Raw genomic sequence first — 15,787 nt, forward strand, 5'->3', positions numbered from 1 at the left:
AATAAAAAGTTCCAAGAGTTACTCTGGTCTATAAGGGGTTGATACTGGGTTAAACGATTATAAATCACATGAAACCCAGTCGCTAATGTAGAATAATGAACTGGAAGATATGAAGAAATTTCAACCCATCGTCTTACTTTCATTTATACGGTATTAATCTCTAGCTAAATCTCTTCAATAACATAATAAAATTCATTTATCAATACTAATTCTTTGATTAATAGTGCAGTTTATCTGTGAGAGAGTATAGTGTTAGTGATCATAGTGCAGGCTTATAAATTCCAAACAGTTCTACTACATCCTACTGGCATCCTGAAAGTTTGGTTATTTTTAGAGAGTATTCGATTTTGAAAAAGAACTATTGACTTTTAACGATGTAATCACGGCTAGTTACTGAAATACTTGGTCGAATTTCTGATGGTTTATAGTAGAAATTTTTAAAACAACCTGAAATTTAAATCTGTCGGAATGTAAATTATTATTTCATCTAGTTCTCACACTATTCTTTAACTTGTAAACAGGGACGTGTTAACAGTACCAAATAAAACTAGGGTTCAATTATTCACTTATTTTATAATAAAGAAATACTTAGCTTATGTAAAAATTACATTACTTAGATTTGAGTATAGTGTAGACAATTTATAGGTTACAGTAAATGATGTAATGACGCTGATAATTTTTATAGATAAATATAAGTGTATTACTTGTTATAAGTCAGTTCGGCATTATAATCTTTTGTTTGATATAAATATTTTATACAAAATTTTGTTAGCTCGTGTCTTAAAAGGTGGTAACAGATCGACATAACTGATAGATATGCCATTGAATATATAATTGGATCACATCACAATAGCCCACCATATGTGTTAAGAAAGACATTGTATTCATTTTTAAACATATCAAAATGAACAGTTATAATATGGGTTAATCATATTTATCATAATTAAGCTAGAGATAGCTTTATATATTTCGTGATAAGATGTTAAGTGATCTTCAACCCAGGTAAGTAATCTTTGTGTTTGCAATGTTTCAAATAACGCTGCTCCAGAAACTTACCTACCGAAATACATTTTGATGAGTTAAGATAAAAAGACTCGAAACACCTTTGTCGACAATACCATAGTCGAGGTGAATCACGAAAGAATATAGAGGTTATATATATCCCCCCTTATAGTAAAACTGACTAGGCTGCACCAGGGTGGTTAGTTTTTCGAGTGCAGTGTAAAAAGGGTACACTTGAAAAGCGACAAGTCATGTTCACTGTCCAAGACGTACCAGGATTGGGAGACCACCGAGTTAGAGATAGTCTCTCAGTCGGGTGCCAAATAGCACGAAACCTAGATCTGAGGTGTCCTGTTGACTACCCCCCAACCACCATCTTATAGAAGTAATATTTAGCATTATTTGTTATTAATGAATTAATAAATGATCCACAATATTCTATCTGGTTTGGTCATAAGTGGTCAAGATGACTTTTATGTGTTTATGTAATTGTAGCCGTATTGATGAAAACTTTGTTCAGTGAACAACTTTGCAGTATTATCACACTTATATTCTTCCACTATATATTCGAGATTATTAAAACAATGGTAGAAGCACAGGATGTATCAGGGTTGACATTAATAAAGAAAAACTGTATTGTGATTTCTATAGACATAGAAATGAGTCATTCTATTATCAGCAATAACAGTTAGTTATTCTTCAGTAAAGTAACATTAAGCTCTTCCGATCAATTTCAAAGAAATTATATTTACCATAGTGATTAACATTAAAATGGCTTTTCTAGGACTTGTATAGCAACTTGGCAAATACCCATAAATTTAGTGCTGCTATAACGCAATGAAAGAAAAAATGACAAAATATTACATAATCAAAATAAACAACTGAAAATATCTTTAGAAAAACTTTGTTTTATACTAAAACGTAATATCAGTGAATATCAATGAGAAAAAAACATGGTACAGTTCAACCATGTCTCTGAGTTCGATGTACTGATAGTGGGAGGTGAGCAAAACTACCGGGAACAGCTGTACAATGGCTTCTTGTTTCTACTGGTTCTCCAAATAATATCAGCTTACTAAGTAAAGTTCTTTAAAGAATCCGGAAATATTGACAAAATCACTACTTATGATTAAGTACTAAATAAGTGAATATGGAAGTTAACGTCGATGCATATAAATTACTTAATTATAAAGTGTAGTTATCCATTATAAGTGTTACTGTGATTTGCTATAAGTGGGAAGTGCCGTTTGTCTGTTCGATTTTAATGAGTACAAAAAAAACGAATAATCAGCTGTTGATTGCATATCATCAGTTAGTTTATTTTGCACTCACGCATATAATCCGACTGTCTGTGCATTCCAAAAAAACGGACAACCCATTAAATATATGTGGATATACTGCAGATCTCCTACAACTGTCACAGATACGGAAAAAAGCAATGTCATTACTATTCTCGATAAAGGACTAGAATGTCGAATCGCCTAAAAGAGAGGCAAGAAATGAAAAACGATTTTGAAATTAATTTAGCATGTCAACTAATTAAAAGATTATAAGGCTCAACATTTAATGATACATACATAGTCTCAGACTCATTCCGTTGGACAACGATATGTTATTATTCGTATGCGAAATATATTGAAAGCACAATTGTTACAACCTTACAGATCAGTAGATGAACCATGATGAAGAAATTTTAGTTCATGATGAAGTACAGAGACTGCTTCAGATAACTTAAGGTATGACCTGTTAAATGGATTTATTTTCAATTCAGAATAACTAATAAGTTGTAAACAGACATTTGCGCACGCATTAAAAAAATGTTCACTCATAAAAGAATGGCAGCTAGACCTGGGAATACATTTTAACAAATAATTAAATTAGAACGACTCACTGTTTGGTTTTTAAAAACAGAGGATAGATTCTCATAGAGGCTTGTTAAAGTTAGCCTCCCCTTCTAATACTTACTTACGCCTGATCACCCTCGTTCAGGAACATATGCTGCCCACCAGCATTCTCCATCGAACTCTGTCCCGGACAATTTTTCAGGTCATTTCTAATCGCTATTCATCCATTTGATGTCTGCTTCCGACTCTCGATATAGTGTGTTTCTTGTTTTTCCACGTTCACTTTTTTATTCATGATTCCAAGTTAGGGATTGCCTCTTGATGCAGTTTACTGAATTACGCAATATATGTTCTATCCATCTCCAACGTCTTTTCCTGGTTTCATCTATGGCTTGTTTTCGTCCACAGCAGATTATTGCTAATGTTACCCTTCAATAGAACGTGGAGCATAATTGCAGTTACTTTTATGTCTGACTTCGGTGCTTCATGTGGTATATTGTCAAGTGCTGCTGTCTTCCCACACTTGATTTGTCTGTCGTTGAATTTCAGTGACTGGCTTACCTTCTTTGTCCTTGGTTGGTCTCTCTGGTTCACTATATTTCCCTGCCAGTTTCTACGTTACGTCATACAGCTCTCTCATGTTTCCTTCTGTGCTTCTTTGATCCTTTTCCAATTGTCTTTCGTAGTAGTTTTTTCTTCTTTCAATAGACCTTGTAAGGCTTGAAACCTGATGTTGAGATTTATCTTCAATTCGTTGGGCTTGTTATTATGTCGAAGGAAGGCTGTACTGGATCTTAGTAGTGCGGTTGACCTTTTAAAATTTCCACTGTTGCAAATATGATCGATCTGGTTTTCTGTAGATTGATCCGATGAGATCCATGTAGCTTTGTGTATGACCTTGTGGGGGAATATTGTACCACTTATGGGCATTTTGTTGATACACATAAATTTGCTAATCTACCATCATTCTTGTTCCTTTCTCCCAGACCATGTTTTCCCTTGACGTTTTCATGTCCGGTGTTGTCCATTCCGACTATGGCGTTTAAGTTTCTCACCAAGATGGTGAGATCCTTTCTTGGGCAGTTCGCTATGATTGATTGCAGTCTCGAGTAGAACTGATCTTTATTGTTGTTTTTGCTATCATTGGTGTGTGCATAACATTGGATAACATTCATTATGATCCACTAGTTTGTTTTGAAGGATGATTTGATGATACTAGATGCATGAAATTTCCATCCTATAAGTGCATTTCGTGCTTCTCCGGACAGCATTAAATCAACTCCCTGAGTGTGTGGAGATTTTCTTCTTAGTGACCGGAGTACAGCAGCATCTCTCTCGCACCTAACCTTTTCTGTCCACCTTGTGTCGAATGTGTTTCACTTATTCCGAGCACCGCTAATTTGTATCTTCTTATTTCCGTAGCTATTTGAATAATCATACCGTTCTTTCACGTTGTCCGGACATTTTACGTGCTTATATTCATCGTTGCTCTAGTGGTGTTTAGAAGAAGCATGGGTCTCGTGACTTCTGAAAAATCTCAGCCTTCTCCATGAAACATCATAATTCTCCTGAATGAAGTTTCTTCCACTCGGAGGGTAGAGTTAGATGGTTTGATTTATTTACCCGAGTTAACGCTTTTTAGCAAGGTTCTTTTCTACGAGATGGGGTTGCTGACACCATGTCCAACCTTACTCCTTTATCCAGCATTGGGATCGGTAGTAAACCTAAAGAAGCTATAAGCAGAGTTTTAGCTTTTCCCTTGAATAAAAATATTTTAAAAATGCCTCTATTTAAAGAATACATGACAAAGAACTAAACAAGTAGGAGGAAATTCAGTATTTTAAGAATGGTTAAAGAATACGTTGTGGTATTGGTAAAAATAATAATGTTGACAGTAAGTATCTTGTGTGGATATATGTACAAGAAAATGAGAAGTCACGTGGTAATTACAAGTATTCACATGTTAATTATTTCATTATATGTGTTTACAACAAAAATTCCGAATAGTACAAAAATGTTATGTTTATATTAGGTAAAATTATGTGTACAGTGTATCTGACTTGTGAAAATCATACTCTAGTATTGTGGTGAACGAGAACACAAGTCGGGACAAGCGAATGTAAATGAATATAAAATTACATAATATATTGGTAAAATCTAAGAACGGTACAGTAAATACTTCATTTGCAAAGTTTCAATCAATCGTCTCGGATTTCATCGTTCTTTCGTTTCCAGACCAACTACTCATTGTTCTCGTTCCCTTTTCTTTGAACCTCCTAACCTTCTACCACCAAGTATTTCCTTCTTGAATGATGATACATACTACTTATATCTATCGACATCAATAGGGCACACCACAGTATGAGCAAACGTATTTGATCAATATGTACAACAAAATATGACATGATGTTTGTGATAGTTACATATGACAGTTTTTAAAACCTCAGATAATGAGTAAGGAAAATTTTTGATTTAACAGAAAATGATGACTAAATTCGCAATTGCCATAATGATAAAAAATACAGAACACAATGATTTGAAACTACCCAACTGAAAAATTTATGAATTTTTTTTGTTTTCAAAATTTTTTAGCTTGAAAATGTGTTTCTTTCTTTTTTTTAAACAAACATTTAAACCGTGTGAAATCATTAAATTCTTCTTGAAATATTTCATTTTACAACACATTAGATTATGAAAGTGAACCTAAAAGAACAAGTTAGCATGTAAGGGATTTTGAACGATGTTACTTAATGACGTCACCCAAACAAGTTGTATGGTAAGTGTATTTAAGTATTTGTGAAGTTTGTGACATGACGGCATGAAGCGTAAGGGATGGTCTATAATGAACTATCTCTACACTTAATATAGATAAACTCCAGAATTCATTTATGACCCATCCGTATTCATATTCAGTTTTTAACGAAACAAGTAAATATAAGACTTATATGCACCCAGAAATGATTTTCAATATTTACACTTGAATAATCAGTGAGTAGTGACCAATATTGTTCATTTCAGGTCCTTCTTAGTACTGATCGAATTCTGTAGGTGAGTTTGCAATGTAGCCACTAGTCTAAGTGCATCATACTGTGTGACAGAGTGGTAGTTGGAAGTAATCGATAGGAATCTCTGAACCTGGGTTCTATATTGTTTGCCACTTGTCATCAAAACGTGTGTGTGATCTTGGGGGGAATAGCGCTCCCCGGCGGGTTTGATTCAGTGTCACCTAGCTTCAGAGTCAGAGACGTTACTACACAGCTATTCTGGCCACTACTGACCTTCTGTAAGACTCCTATTGACTAAATTAAACCCTTGCCATTCATTTCAATTGATTTAGAATAATTAAACAGGAAAAACCAATAATTATTCAATGTTTGCCAACATGAACATTTTGAATGTGTCTATTACTGAAAATTTACTGTTATTTCAGAGGGAGATGAAGTGCTATATTACTGTATATAATTGCGTTTAACTCACCAGAAAATATCCAGCTGTCAATGTATATTGATTCACTTTAAAACAAGTCACATAGCGATCTCCAGTAGCGATCATAGTGCATGAAATTCTTCTCTATGGTTTAATCCATGTAATGCTTCTTACAAGTAAAAAACTGGTGTTTCACCACGTAGAGTTTATTACTTGATGCCCTCATATAAGAAACGTTCCACAAATTTAGGTTGATAATAAGCTAATCACCATTCAGTGATATCAAGTATTGAACAAGATGTTCACTTTCTTCCTTTGTCTCACTGATTTTAATGTTTTAAAAGACCGTTAATTAACACGGATTTTCTAATGAATCAAATACAAGATTCAAGTTCACTGGTTTGTTCATACGAATCAAAAAATATTTTAATGAAAACTAGTTAATTGTGTAAACGTTAAGACTAAAATCAGAGAGTTAATTTATGTTTCATTACTCTATCCTAGTTTAACAGGTATAAAACTGAGTTACTGAAGCATTTTTTTTACTAGAATTATTATTTACATCTGAAGAAGCTTTTTAATATTCATGTATAGACAATACGTTCTACAAAGTATGTAACCAGCTATACTATAAAAGATATGATAAGTGGAAGATGATGTGCTACAGAAGCCATATAACTTGACCTGATATAAAATTAATACTAACCTTGAGCATTTTTATAAATATTCCCATTATTTTAGTGATAAATCCACTTGTTTTAATTTCTAAGTAAAGTAGACCATCTTCAGCATATCTAGATTCACTATATTGACAGATAGCATTATTTTGTGGATTACGTCTTCTCCTTAATACATCTGGATTAGTTTCAGGAAGAATTGATAATCCAACTACTGAGGTAGTATATAATCCAATGCATATAGTAACAGAGAGACCGAATCCCAAGCGGTGTACTAGTATACCTACAAAATTAAATTCTACATTTAGATGTAAAATATTTATTTCTTGAAATGGATGAACTTTCTGTATAATAATGGGATGTTCGAAGAGTTTATTTATTTATGGTAAAAGTATATATTAACCCGAACGGAATTTATCAGCAGAAGAAGTATGGGACTCCTCAGCAGTGCGCATCCACGATCCCGCACTGCTGAGGATAAGATTTTTATTTCTAAATTACAGTGTACATATTAATTAAATTAATATTTATGTTAAAACACCTAAAAACATTAACGTGTTTTCTTTTATATGAGAAGTGAAAATCAAAAGGGCTGTTTACGTGAACAACCATTATTCTTTTGTAGTTATCACTATAAATGATCTTAAGAAGCAAATGGAACTTGTCACCATCCCGCACGCGATATTCGAACCCAGGACCTTCGGTCTCACCGATTCTTGGTCTCAGTCAAAAACTCAACGATCTTGAAAACCCTATACTGATAATTTACTTTTAAAGATAATCTACAATTTTTGCAATAACTTACTGTGGTAAGTACCCCGGTGGGAGTTTGGATGTTTTAATTTGTGAATACACTTCTCACTTGAATAAAGCAAGTAGATCTATACAGTTAAAAGAAATAGGTTCAGCTACATCCATTAAACCCTTTATTATATACGTTTATCACAAGGTAATTTGAGTTAACAAAGTTACATATTGATCGCAAACCTGCATTTGATTGAAAGCTTGCTCGTTCTATATTTTTTTCAGAATACTTATTTACATAATAAGTAAGTCACAATGTGGATGAACATTCCATATGACTAGCAATTATATCGTTGTACATTTCTTCTACACATAGTAATACTAATAATCTCTTAGTTTAATTTCAAAATCAGTTGGATACAGTTAGTCATTACAACTAGTTTGTTTTAATATTGACAATATTCATCCCTGGTTTGTTAACGAAGTTGAACAGTTTTTTTTTGTTTTAATTTTGGAAACAATTCCAAGTTTGATTGAAAAAATATCATTAATTAATACAAGTATTTAATAGATTGTTTCAGATATTAGATTACTTATACTTGTTCATTGACTATATACGGCATCGAAAATGTTGCAATTATTTGGGGAATAGTGCTGTAACTAAGTATCTGCATTATTGCTAATGATATTACAGTAAATTTTTAATTCTCTCTATGAGCTATATTCAAACATTTTTTGACACAAATAACATTATAACTAGCAATAAATATATTATAAATTCTTTTAAAATGTGGGCATATTTTGTGTTGCATTTGCGCGTTACACCATTTGATGTCCTACATGAGTTAACGTATTTTATCACCTTATTTAAATGAATAGCCGGTTAGGATGTTTATTCTAGAACAGCTAGCAGCGAAAAGTAATACTCAAATTTCGTCCCATTTAGGATTCACCAAATGAGTGTACCAATGCATGCATTGATGTCCAAGCCGAAAGTCAAACCTAGTGCTTCTCACTTCAAACCGCTACGCGTTTTCTAATGAGCTATTGAATTCAAATGGACCCTGTCTTGTGCAGTGAGAAATGAATTTTATTGTTTATCTGCAATAGTTTTAATCTTTTCGTTGTGATTTACTTGCGATATCGAGGTAGTCCGCACAGGATTCACATATTGCAGAAGCTACTGATCAGAATTTAGTCGTTCACACTAATAACCATAGGATTTAAACCCTTACAAATAATTTTTAATAAGTCTATACCATAGAGGTTTTGGAATTTTATTTCAAATTATCATAGTCAGAAGTCAGACAGGCTAATGTTTGAAGTTGATTTGTTACTTAATTGCCAGATTTGTTTAAAAATATCATTATTTATTAAATGCTCGTCAAATGTCTAGTGATCTTTCACTTAAGATTCAGTGTACCCAACTATGACTTATACTGCAAAAAATATAGACGAAAATCAAAATTAGATTGTAGGCAGACTTTAATTATCAGTTCATGAGACTGGAGCTCAAAAGTTGGATATCAAACGGGAAAAATGGGTTCCGTATATCCAACATCATTAGTTTTATTTCCTACATAACCACCAAAATAAAGAACTTACAAACAGTGTTAATAGACATTTGAAAAATAACTCTACTTGGTAGACTATATATTCAATCTATTAGTTTTAAAATTATCTCATTGATAAAGTGAAATTTAACATATTACTTACCTCCAATTAGACTACCACAAGCATGACTTAAACTTGCCAAACTATCATACATCGTAAAAAATAACCACCTGTGCTCTTTAGATGTATATTGTTGATTTAAACTTGAGGTATTGGAATTTTCATTAGAATCTTCCGGTTGTACAGTGATATCAGCTAAACATGCAGATATTTGAGCAGTGAATGATACAAGACCACCGCCAAAAATTCCTTCAAATAAACCGGGAAAAACAACTGTCCATGGATTCAAATTTAAATAGATGATAAAACCTACACGAATGTTATAAAAAAAGAATATAGTTCAAAAAAATTTGTAAAACAGTCAACTAACCATGAATGAATTGCTACATTAGAAAAAAATAAACTGAAAATGTAGTAAAGTCATCCATATTTTTTTAGAATTTTTTCGCTGGTAAACATCGAAGTACCAATAAAGCTCATTACAGCAATCATTAATAAACAATATTTGTTTCTATCTAAATAAACAATAAAACTTTAAAAAGTAGAAAAAAATTATTAGCAAGAAAGATTTTTTTGAACACAAAAATCTCACCCATAAGGCCAATATATACTGCTTCACCAAAAATCAATATGCCTAAGGCAATTTTACGACCGAAACGATCTGATATATATCCGATAATAAGGACTGTTGCTAATCCAAAACTTAAACGTATAAGATTACTGATAGATTTTATCCAAGCAGCTTTTGCTTGGACTAACTTCAATTTTTTTTCATCTTCACCATATCTACATATCAGTTTATTTAATAAAAAAAGAAAGAAAAAAACTTTCTGAGATAGAAAGATAATATCATAAGGGTTTTTGTGGATATTATAGTAATTTCAGTGTTTGAGATCATGAGCCAATTAAAACTAGATCACGATGGAAAAACTGGAAGCACTGGACGGCCGTTTCGTCATAGAATGGGACTTTTCAGAAGTGCGCATTCATAATCCCGCCCCGGCGATATTTAAACTCAGGACCTATCGGTCTCGCGCGCGAACGCTTAACCTCTAGACCACTGAGACGGCATCCAGCGGTGTTATTGTCTAACTTCAACCAATTCACGAAATTGAGCCACCGTCCACCATTGTCATCAGTGAGTTATTATCTCACAACTGACTTGGTTGAACTCTACTGGTCCCTGATTCTCACTAGAACTCCAGGATATACTTCCTGAAGCCAGTCGCTAGTGAGCATATGCTAATTAGTATGAGAAGGGAAGGAGTCCCACAATAGGACGAAACGGCCGTCCAGTGCTTCCACGTTTTCCATGGTGATCTAGCTTCAATTGACTCATGATCTCAAACTTTGAAATAGAAAGATAAGTAAAAAAATTAACGAAATTCTAAATAGTTATTATGAAATTGTCGATGAAACTACTTAAATGAGTATAGGAATATGTATCGCAAATATGTTTTAATATGAGGTATTTAATGATTGTTAACTGAAATTGTTCATGTTGTTCTATATTTATAGTAGTTTCTGTATTCATTCTTATTGTTGGTTGAAATAAATAGAAGGGCGATTTAGTTTAATGTCAGAGTTCCAATAAGAAGATGCTTTACACTTAGTTTATGGTTAAAATAACTCACATTTTAATGAATCAATAGTTTGCCAATTAAACTACGAACCCTTGATCATACAGATGTTGTTTCTGCAAAATGTGCGTAGATATTCGAGTATAAATATAATTGTATACTCTGGAAGGTTGTGTACATGAAAGATGAATTAAATACATTTGTCAAATATAGATATTTCGTTGGGCTTTTTTTTGTTTGAAGTAAATAGTCAGTGAATAATACTGGAATGAATTATGTTTTCTGATTTATATAACCTTGATATATGCAATGTTATTCAATTAATGATAAGTAACTAATATCTAATTTTTTAGCTAGTTCGTGATAGTTAATAAATCGTATCTCCAGCCTTAATGAAAATAAATCAATATTTTCATCAGGAAATACAGGCTGCAATCAACATTCTGTCAAACCTAAATATTGACACAAATTGACCACTTTGAAGTAAACAGTTTTAAGTCTTCTTTGTCCTGAAGGATAACGTCTTTGACTGACCGTTTCCAATTATCTGACATTAGATATTGTACTTGTTTTGTCGAGACGCTTCAACTAGTGACCACAATTCAATTGGATTTGATTACCGCTAGATACTAAATAAGCATGACATTGATTACTATTCAGTGACATACAATTTAAAGTTACTTTTTATACTAAAAGAATAAGACACATAATCAGTCGTTCAATAAAGAAGATAAAGCTTTCTTTCATAAGATAGCAGACGACTAAAATCTCGATAAAACTGAGTAATGTTTTATTGCTTTATACTATGCATTAACTTCTATTTATTCATTGAAGAAATGATGGACAGTTCCAATCATGATACACTAAAATTGAATCAAATTCATATTAAAGTATTAGATTAACATTTTTTATTTACTACTTACGATTCTTTCTTTCTACTATTACTAAGGAGATGGCCATAAGGTAGACCATGCTCCATTAAATATCTGTAAAACAATAAAAACCAATATAAGCATGGACGTAAATAATCGATATTCTTATTTATTTCACGAAACAAAGAACTAAAATGTATGTAGATAAAGTAAATTTTTCAATGTATTTCGATTTGATATCCTAAAGGACCTTTTAGATAATGAAAACACGTTGGGCATAACACATAAAACTGAATCCAATTGGTGTAACGAAGAGTAAACTATCTTCAAATTACACAAATTCTTAAATAAAAACGTTTTCAAGTATATTTTTGTGGAGTGAAATAGACTATTGCCGATTCTCACACTAGCTTCACGATGGGGTCAGTTATTAAACAGCCGGACATTAATTTATATGAGGAGGTCATTGAAAACTACACAGTGCTTTTCTAAATTGAGTTCGTGACCAGAAAAGATATTAAACATGATGAGTTCTCGGCACATCCCTTGAAACACAATTGGTTAAGATATGCATAGCCTGCATAAGAATCCGATTTTCCCAGGCAAACCAATTTCATCAACATATGAAACTTTCAGAGGATTATTACTCAGTCTTGTGCAGTGTGCCAGCCACCTCTCAAGAAAGAGAGAATCAAAATTTCATGAAATGGTGTGACAGAATGACCGGAAAGGCAGAGACTTCGTACTTCGACTGCAGAAATAGGCTGAAGTGTTCAATTTTGGAGGATAGTTGAAAATCCAATCTCGTGATCGGTTAACTACTGGGATACATATTGAGAATTTCGAAAGAGGAATAATTCGAAGACCCAAAAGTTTATTTCAGAAAATACAAACATCATGTACTAACTATGAGGCAGTTAATGAATTTAACTTCCAGTTAGCGAAAATCTCCAATAATTCTCTCAGTTTTTATGACTAATTACATTATCAAGGATGCTCAACTTCGCGTTTGTCAAATAACAGTTTCCATTATCATAGAAATATGTAAAACGACTCAGTACAGTCTTGAAGCAGCATATAACAGTGAGCACAGATTCGGTAAACGTTTATCCTGTAGTAAATAACATTCTCGGGAATTACATTCAATTCATGATGTCAATCCTTTAATTATATTAAAATTAGACACATAAAGTTGGTGTGTAGGACTATTGTATATTTTGTTACTAGAGATTTTAAATCTTGCAATTCAGATCATAACAAGAAAAGTGTTTCTAATGGTCATATACTATGTTTATCTACGATTTCGAAATGTACTTTTCACACTCGAAAACAATTATACACATACTCTGGTTCATTCTGTGATTTTACAATTGATACAAACAGTAAAGAACCCAATGCTCTATTCAAAAGCCTAGTCTTCGGTTTCTAACACTGCAGTACAACCCACTGATGTCTTGGTTTGAGGAATCGCCGGACACAAGGAAGTAGTCTATTAATGACTAGAGATGAAGGTTTTCCATCAATGCTTTGTGGGTTTTTCGTAAACGAAACAATACTGGATTTGAAAGTTATGAAAGGGCTTAAAGAGAAGCTATCTTAATTAGCTTCCAAAGAAGATACTGATACTTAGATGTTTTGCTGCTTCATGTACTAAGTGCAGTAGAAAGAATGAGAATCCGGTCTCTAGAACTCCTAGTATGTGGTGATACAGTATTTTTAAATGAAGAATAATTCCTTATAGTTTTTGAGGAGCAATGCATGAGGCAATGAATCATTTGTATGAAAAAAATAATTGAGCCGGTTTAGATTTCAGAGTTGTATACACACACTATTACGCCTTTGAAGTCCGATGATGAAACCTTTAGAATATATGATGATTGGAAGTTGACATTGAATTCATGTATGTTGAAGCAAACATGCATCCCAGTTGAAACTGAAAATATCCTCAGTCGACTTCGTGGTTCTAAGGTATTCTCGAAATTCGAAAAATCACAGAATTACGTTTACTAGTGGGTGCTCTTCAATAATATTTCCATTTTAATTCCCATTTTTTAATGCCATGCCAACTGTTTATTTCAAATGAAGTGAGGAACAGGAGTCATGCTCACAAAGTCTATGAATGCTTCTTCTAAGTGATGCTGTTCTTCGTACTCACCCTTCTAATGTGCCTCTTGTACTTATTACTGATGCATCATCTGTGGATATTGCTGCAGTTTTGGGGCAGGAAGGTAGATCAGTAATCCGTTTTTCACGCAAACTAACTGTTACTGAACAAGGTTATTAACAAACTTAGCGAGAAGCGTTGGCTGTATTTTTAAGTTGGTAAACGACTTGATAAATGTTTATCTGGAATGAAATTCATTACTGTTACAGATCGTGAAACACTGAAGTTCATTTATCATCAAGAAAAATTCATAACACGTTCCTCAGCTGCTATAGTTCAACAATGAAGTATTTATGACCATACTACATAACACAGAAATGTTAAATAATTCAACACGTCAATTACAGTCACTGTTTATTAATGAAACCTTTATCGGTAAGCCGTCAATATTTTATTAGAAAAACTCATCGATACACTGGATTATACTCAGTCATGCGAAAACATTGGAATGTTAGTCTGGAACTTGGAGTTTCGGTCTGTTTCGACAAGCAGGATGAATTTCCCACTATCCCTGGTGGTTTTGTGTGTTTAAATGATCTTGTTACTATTACTCCTTAATTATGTATATCTATCCTTGAGGATCTTCATTTTAGACATTCAGATTCTGAAAAAAGTGAAATCTTTGGAAAAGATCGGATGTTAGTGATTGTGGATAAGTTTGGATAAATGTTGCACAGTAATTAATTTTGTAAGGTGTCAAAGGTCGAAAAGTCATGCTTCTAAATGGACTTCTTGTTCAGTATCGTCTGAGATTCGGAAGAGAATTCATGCAAATTTTTGTGGTTCATTTCTTTGCAAACATTATACGCTTGTTTTCATTGATTATTTTTTAATTGACTTGAGTTTTTTTCCATGATTTCACTGAATTCTGACTTGACAATCAAAGTGTTGGATAAAGCGTTTAGCCGAGAAAGTGTCCCTATGGAACTAGTAACTGACAATAGCTTTCATTTTGCTGAAGATGCAGTTACTAATTAGTTGAATATTGTGTAGTGCAAATATTTGGCCACTGCTCATAGACAACCTTGTTCTAATGACCAGGCAGAAAAGTTTGTCAGAACATTGAAGAGTGATATCGGTCCCATTACTGCTACAACATTCGATGAACCGGAGAGGGTAGTAGACGAACTTCTACTTCAATATAGAAACGTCAAACATTCTGTAAGGAAAGAAAATCCATTGACGATATTAAATGAAGGGATTCTTCATACTAATATGATGCACCTGGAATTTGCAGAAGTTAAATATTATCGTGCAAATGATCTCTGACCATCCACGGGGATTGTGGTGAAGAATATTGGAAAATCTCTGTTTTGAATTCTAAATACGAATGATTTAAGTGCACACGACCGACATGTTGATGAAATACAATCACAGGAACGAGGTGAGTTTGTTCTAATTTTTGCTGTTAGTTCTAGTGCTAATTAGTATATTCTAGACGTTACTGAGTGTATACCCAATACATAGCCTGGCAAACAAAGAACGGAACTACGAGAAAAAAGTACAGTAGATTGCAGAAATCCGGATATCCATTTTAACTATAGTTGTTGTGGTATTTGTACTACTTGATGATTTCTTTTTTTCGTGATTCCGTGGCTGACCATAACTTCAAATACAATACATTCAGTTGTGCTCACTATATTCTCCATGACTTTGACGCTGATATTTATAGGACTCAGACATTTATTAAATTCTCTTGTGTCCGGTTATTACAGTTACATAAATGACCATAAACTTGCTAATAACCTTTAACCCCATTGTAATGACTTATATTCAATGCGAATTTCCCGATTTGTAATTTGTT

General features: G+C 33.1%; 1 protein-coding gene across 1 annotated transcript in view; it reads right to left on the reverse strand.

The window, feature by feature from the left end:
- MS3_00003702 (uncharacterized protein) overlaps positions 1-15,787 on the reverse strand; it is an 88,293-nt gene that overhangs the window by 32,998 nt on the left and 39,508 nt on the right. The window contains exons 2-6 of the mRNA XM_051211563.1: positions 11,871-11,933; positions 9,960-10,153; positions 9,410-9,676; positions 6,979-7,232; positions 2,335-2,483 (exon numbers count right to left, since the gene is read on the reverse strand). Coding sequence (XP_051071633.1) covers positions 2,335-2,483; positions 6,979-7,232; positions 9,410-9,676; positions 9,960-10,153; positions 11,871-11,933 — 927 coding nt within the window. The remainder of the gene's footprint in view (positions 1-2,334; positions 2,484-6,978; positions 7,233-9,409; positions 9,677-9,959; positions 10,154-11,870; positions 11,934-15,787) is intronic.

Source organism: Schistosoma haematobium, chromosome ZW (genome assembly GCF_000699445.3).
Source record: "Schistosoma haematobium chromosome ZW, whole genome shotgun sequence".
Classification (NCBI taxonomy): Eukaryota; Metazoa; Platyhelminthes; class Trematoda; order Strigeidida; family Schistosomatidae; genus Schistosoma; species Schistosoma haematobium.